Source organism: Euprymna scolopes, chromosome 10 (assembly GCF_053919585.1).
Source record: "Euprymna scolopes isolate OS-2025 chromosome 10, ASM5391958v1, whole genome shotgun sequence".
NCBI classification, from domain to species: Eukaryota; Metazoa; Mollusca; class Cephalopoda; order Sepiida; family Sepiolidae; genus Euprymna; species Euprymna scolopes.
The window spans coordinates 52622991-52630490 of record NC_136491.1 but is presented as its reverse complement, the minus strand read 5'-3'; the positions used below and the strand labels follow the sequence as shown (position 1 = coordinate 52630490).

At 35.0% G+C, this 7500-nt stretch overlaps 1 protein-coding gene across 2 annotated transcripts in view; it reads right to left on the bottom strand.

Annotated features, from left to right (window-relative positions):
- LOC145285993 (cadherin-87A-like) overlaps nucleotides 1-7500 on the bottom strand; it is a 196007-nt gene that overhangs the window by 19208 nt on the left and 169299 nt on the right. For both annotated transcript variants that reach the window (XM_080134583.1, XM_080134584.1), the window contains exon 41: nucleotides 4239-4251. In XM_080134583.1, the coding sequence (XP_079990709.1) occupies nucleotides 4239-4251 (13 nt within the window). The remainder of the gene's footprint in view (nucleotides 1-4238; nucleotides 4252-7500) is intronic.

Below are 7500 nucleotides of genomic sequence, written 5' to 3'. Positions count from 1 at the left end.
TTGCCATAGCCCTAATCATGAGTTTTAACCCACTGTATAATCATTGACACGCACATACACACATACACCCCCACACACACATACACGCACACACATACACACATTACCAGGACAGTACTTGAAACATATAGCGATATCAACAGAAATTTTATCTGAGAGAATTTGCCATTTTAATTTGTGTATGCTTATTCTCAACTCGATAAAAAATCTGTGATGATTTGTTTATATATATATATATATATATATATATATATATATATATATATATATATATACAAGCGGGGTGTCCGGCGTTGCCCGGGTGTTCAGAGGTGTGTGTGGTGGTGGTGGTGGGGGGTAATCAAAACAAAGAAAAATAATAACCTTGTTTGAATATTATAAAAATAACAAAGTTAAAACTTCTTTTAAAAAATCGGAAAAAACGAAACAAACAAAAGAAAACAGCGAACGTGATGAAATGAAAACAAGAAAAAAAAAACGGACGTAATGCAAAACGAACGATATTAAAACGGAGTTGACTTGATATTAAAAAAAAAGTTTGGGGGAAGGAGGTAGGCTCGAGCCCGAATCATTGAGGCGAAAGCGAAAAAAAAAGCGTGATGATTTCCCTTGACACCACGAAGGCAGAGGAATGAGAATGGACTAAATTTAATGACCAAAAAGTTAAAATTAATGAGGTCAAACATCAATCCCATATTTAAGTTTTACTTTGAGAAAGTTTTTTAGGTTTTGTTTCACCAAGATGTTGGGTTGGGGGGAAAACCAGCTTCCCATAAAAAATGGGGGTGTCCAAATGAGAAGCATTTGTCTGATATGACGGTTTTCACCACATTGATCAAAGCTAATTTGCTTTCTGGACGTCCCCGGCGGAAAAGCTGAAGAACTGAGTACGCTTCAATTTATTTTCACTTCATTTATAATAAAAAGCCAAACAAACACGCGACACAGCGAAATAGAGCGACTTTTATAAAAGTCGATCAAAATAAATCTAGACACGACGCCCATCCACAAATCGTACATACTATGATCTATGTGGTATATAAACGGTTCTAAGAAATGTACCACTCCTCCCCCCCCTTAGAACACCACCGAAAAAAACTTTATTGGACATACAAAAAATCGCACGCCGCATTTGCCTTTTCTATATATAGACTAGTGGGGGCGCCCGGCGTTGCCCAGGGGTTTGAAAAAAAGGTTTTGAGGAGAGATGTAGGCTTGAAACCGAATCCTTGAGGCGAAAGCAAAAAAAAAAAAAGCGTGACTGCTTACCTCGACACTACGAAGGTAGGGGAACAGAATGGATGAAAATTAATGATGAAAAATGAATTGACAGGTGCGTAAATTTAATGAGGTCAAAATGAAATCCCGCACTTAACTTTGGCTGCGAGGCAGTTTTTTTTTGTTGTTGTTGTTGGGGGGAGCAGCTCCCCATAAAAAATGGGGGTGTCAAAATGGAAAGCAATTCTGATATAACGGTTTACATTGCATTGATCAAAGCTGATTTGATTTCTGGGCGTCCCGGGCGGAAAAGGCGAACTGACTGCGCTTCAATTTAGTTTCACTTTATTTACACTAAAAAGCCGAACAAACAAACGACACAACGAAATAGCGCGAATTTTATAAAAGGCAAATCAATATAGGGGTATATAAACAAATCGTACATATTATGATATAGGGGTATATAAACAAATCGTCCATATTATGATATAGGGGTATATAAACAAATCTTACATATGATATAGGGATATATAAACAAATCGTATATATTATGATATAGGGGTGTATAAACAAATCGTGCATATTATGATATAGGGGCATATAAAAAATCTTACATATGATATAGGGATATATAAACAAATCGTATATATTATGATATAGGGGTGTATAAACAAATCGTACATATTATGATATAGGGGTGTATAAACAAATCGTACATATTATGATATAGGGGTATAGTAACAAATCGTACATATTATGATATAGGGGTATATAAACAAATCTTACATATGATATAGGGATATATAAACAAATCGTATATATTATGATATAGGGGTGTATAAACAAATCGTGCATATTATGATATAGGGGCATATAAACAAATCGTACATATTATGATATAGGGGTATATAAACAAATCGTATATATTATGATATAGGGGTGTATAAAGAGTTCGAGGACATGGTAACCCCCTCGAAGAATCCTCGCAAAAAAAAACCTTTCTTGGACATATAAAAATGTGCGCGCCGCATTTGCCTTATATATATATATATATATATATATATATATATATATATATATATATATATATATATATATATATATATATATATATATATATAGATGTCAATTTAGCGAATAAAAAAGTGCTTTCATAAAACCGGACGAAACTAAATTTAAGTTGTGTGATGAAGCGAGAAAACAAATAGCATATCAGACTTACCCTGCCAGAAATGTATTCAGAAAGAATTCCTCCACTCTATAATAAAAATTCAACTGCGTGCATTTTATTGTATAGATTATAACGCGTGAAAATAATAATAATAATAATAATAATAATAATAATAATAATAATAATAATAAATTATATATATATGCATATAAATATATATATATATATATATATATATATATATATATATATATATATATATTGACTTAAATTATCTGATGAGACCGTCAGAACAATATTATTGTCCTGTCGATTCAAACAACCTGTAATGATTTTAGCAAAAAAAACAAAAAAAAACAAAAAAACTCCGAGGTTAAAGTAAAAACATATTTAACTCTACTAAAGTATTGAGCATGTTTTCCCTATTTTTTACCAAATATATCTCCTTATATATATATATATATATATATATATATATATATATATATATATATATATATATATATATATATATATATAATGACAAATTTAAAACATGAAATTACAGGCGTAATTCTATGTTCGTATATAAATATTTTAACAATATATCTGAATAAATATCAAGTACGAACATTCGCAAAGCATAAATTTCCGTCATTTTTATACGCAAGATCAAATTCTAGAATGTAATTAAAGTTCATTTTCTTTGATAGAAAACCGGTATGCCCTAAACAAGGAATTGACCGCCCTACTAACCTTCGCGTTTCCGCTTTGTCTTCTATTTACAGATCAAACATGATTTACTACTGATGTATGACAGAGTAATAATAATTTTATTACATTTAGATAATAAGAAGAATTGAACTTGATCTAATATAGTACTTTGTATAATGTATACATCTATAAAATTATTGTCTACGCATATTTCTATTGCAAAATATTATTGTATGAATCAGAAACACTTAAAAAAGAAGTCAGTTACACATGGCTGTATCTATTATTTTGCGTATTAAATTCCTTTCTTTGATTGCACATATTTAGACGTATGACATATAGGAGGGGGTGTTCTACCAGTAATGCTTCATATTATATTTCGCCCAAATGGAGCAGAGGAGATTGCAAATTGCATTGTATTCATGACTAAACTTTTATGGCCTGAAAGTTTAATCTCTCCCTTTTGCAGATATTGACGGTGTGAGACTCGGAGAAAATAACCCCTGTCATAGACGTGTGTAAAAAACAGAGATGCATCATAGAATTCCTGACAAAAGTGCATTGTGTCTATGTGGAAATATAAATCTTCGAGTACAAAATATAGTTTGTTTACACACACACACACACACACACACACACACACACACACATATATATATATATATATATATATATATATATATATATATATATATATATATATATATATATATAAGAGGAAAGAAAACCAGAACTAAAAACTATATATTTAACAAGGCATATATACCATAGTTGTAAAATAAGGTCCAATCTAATTGGATGTCTTAATAAACAAACGGGTTTCCGCGATCTATAATTGAATTTTTGTTGGTTATATGCTACAATACATGCATGTATAGTTTGTGTAGGAGATATAATAAACAAACACGTTCACAAACTGACAAATGAGACCCATCCCACAAAGGAGGGATAAAAATACATGAGTGTCCTCTGTAATCAACTTACTAATGATCCAAGTCGGTAGATTTTTGTTTCAATATAGAGTAGTTTTAATTTCACTACGAACCGATATATCTGAATCTTTGAAGTATATGCAATTGATACATACATCTTCATGTTGTTGATAGGTCTTCATATTTTTTCAAATTGTAAAGGATGAAAAGAATGTGTAACTTACCTCAGCTTCCATTCTGGAAATAAAGAAAGGAAAAATCATGTTAGTGAAAAGAATAATATCTGTATTCCTTACTTATATTTAATATTCACACACACACACACACACACACACACACACACACACACACACATATATAATGGTGTGTGTATATATATATATAATTATATATATATTTTTATATATATATATATATATATATATAATGGTGTATCGTTGTAGTTTCCTACAGGTAAATCCACTGAAACCCCGGCGATTCTCGGATTCGCATAAAACAAAGAGTTAATTACAATTGCGTTTGAAAATAACAGGTATTCCTAGAACATTGAGGAATTTCGAGGATTATCAATCATCTGCTAACCCAAGCAAAAAATATTTATCTACCCTAAGAAGAGTAGTATACACTATATATATATATATATATATATATATATATATATATATATATATATATATATTTATATATATATAACTAATTAATTTACTCACATAAAATTAATATACGAAATTATAGATTTATGCGTAAACTTTAAGTATGTACTTCAAAAGTGCTCAATACGTAGGTAGAACTAGTTAGTAAGTTATAAAATAAATATGGCAATTAAGCTACATTGAATATTCCGCGTTTCATCCACTGTAGATTCTCCAGGCTTATACAAATGGCTAGAGTATAGAAGGGTGTCCTCTATATTGAATAATGACAAATTAACTATGCAACCAAAGCGACCAACACTCAGTATTTCCTCCTGTATCAGAAATACGTCGAGGCTCAATGAGTGTTCGGCGTCGATGAAAGCCATTACATCTGTAACATACTCCCAGCCTTGCGCTTTCCTTGCAAAGTTTGGCAAAGAGTGATAGTGCGTCTCAAAAAAACTGCCAGAGAAAATGTGTTCAAATAAGCTCCATCGGCGCTCAGTTCCTCTGTGAGAGGATCATCTCCTCTGACCATCCCAGCCACCCCTTTCCCAAAGGAATCCGAAGTGGCACCCACCACTAGTTTTCGATAAAGCTTCTTTCTAGGCTGTGAGAAGACTCTGGTATCCGGCGCAGCTCTAAGTACGACTCAGTATTCAGTGAAGAACTTTGACCCTCCCCCCGGGCCTACGACAGCCTTTAGCCGAGGTGTCGGGTTTAAGATTGGAAAAGCCACTCTCAACCTACGGAACATCTACCTGTGAAAGTTCTAGAAAAGCCAACGTTCCGGCATGTCTATGACATTTCAGATCTGGAAATACCAGGTTTTCCTCGTTCCGACCTCCCTGCGAACATCGTGATTTTCCTTCTCCCAAAGAAGCGAAAATGAAACTGTGAACGCCTAAAGGTATTTCGCAAGTAGGGGCAGTACAACCAATCAATAAAGTATGAGCGGGAAAACGTAAGTGGCGCACGCCTCTGCTCGGCCCTTCTAGAAAAATCTCCGTCAAATTCAAGTCCCCATAAGTTCGATCTTGGACTGTACTTCCGAACAATTTTATCCAGTTGCAGGTCTGGTCCAGTTGCAGATCTGGTCCAAACAAGACGCGCAGAACATAGACTGGGCAATCAGTCTAGCTGAAAATTACCAGAAGCATGAACTAGCCGTTCCAGGCTCCCAACCGCAGATCAACAGGCATATTGCGGTTTAAAAAAATCCTATTAGTTTTTTCGTAATGAGCGAATTGGCACCAATTCGATGTCTGTGCAGCTTGACACGCACACGGTGACAACATTGGCAGAAGTGGAACCCTGGCAAATGCTCCACCTAGAAGATCTATTCAACGCCGGACTGGTTTCGCCGCCTTATCTCTTAACTTGCGAAATAGCGGTTCTAACGCCAAGATATACAGCAGAGGCGACAGAAGACAGCTCTGACACATCAACCAAGAGACCACAAACAACTCCGAAGGCACCGTTACCGTTGGTATGTGGTACAGAACGGAGACGCACTTGTGAAAAGTCAGGATTAAAGCTAAAGACTTCTAGAACAGATCCCAGGAAGCGATTATCGATCAAACTCTCTAATGAGGGTGCACACCTCCGAGAAAAGAATAGTAACAAAAGATAGGAACATCAAAAGGAATCTGACAAAAAGGCTACTCTTCCAAAAGATGGCCCGGTAAAGGATTTAACAAACGTAACAATGACGAGATTTACTGCCTTGATACGGACCAAATTCAGGGACAAAAACGTCAAAATGGCTTAAAAGATACTGTTCCGCTAAAAGATGGTTCCCCAAAAGAAGGACGCAAATCAAAGGACGATATTGTGTACCGCTCGAATTCCAGACCAACACGAGAGGAGCAACCTTCAAAGGACTTTTACAAAGAGGCTGCTCCCCAAGAGAACAGCTTCCTAAAAAGGGGGGGCAGAAATCCCAAACGACGGAGTTTACTGTTGCCATTGTAAGTAGTCAAAAAGCTCCCAAAATAGGGGAAACGAACTCTTATAAAAGGTTGTCTCAGTACTAGAAGCGGATGATCTCTTCAGCTGAAACATGATGAACACTCCCCAAAAGAATGACTCCAACAAAAGCAGGAAGGGTGCGATTTTACGTAATGTAGTGTCTCCCTACTTATCCACCTCCAAGCCTCTTCAAAAACTTGCCAACAGCCAAGGTGCCCTCGTTTCACCATAAGTGATCAGAGAGCTACCAAGGCCCAAACAACACCATCAGAATAGTCCAATTGGGGAAAGACTCCAGAGGTGTTCTCACAGAACTACAAGAACTTGTACCTACAAAAATGCAAGCAGTACATACAAAAACATGTACTGCAGCCTGTTCTTGGTGACTGAAAGGCTATAAACAAGGTTGTATCCCTTGTGATCTTAGATATCAAGGAAAATCGCCTCTCAAAGCTGAAAAATAGAAGCCTTTGCAGAGCTCCTCACAAAATTAAACATCCCGGCGACATAATAGGCTATCAAGAATGTTCATACAGTTTTTAACTTTTAAAGTCAGATGGAAATATATTGGTTCAAAAAAAAATATTAATTCAAACAAAAATGTATTGATTGAAACAAGCACCATCGGAATCAACACACATTTGCAAACAAAAAACAAGTGTGTTTATGCCAATAATTTAAATATATTGCGTGCTGGTAGCGATGAAGTCGCTGAAGACGTTTTTAATATCGCTTAGGTTTTGAAGCATTTCTCATGCAGAAAACTGTCGAGATGCATAAAAGTGGTGGTCTGTTGCTGAGAGGTCTGAAGACTATGGCGGATGAGGAAGAGCTTAGTAGTCCAATTTGTTCAACTTCTGCAAGATTAGTTTTGTAACGT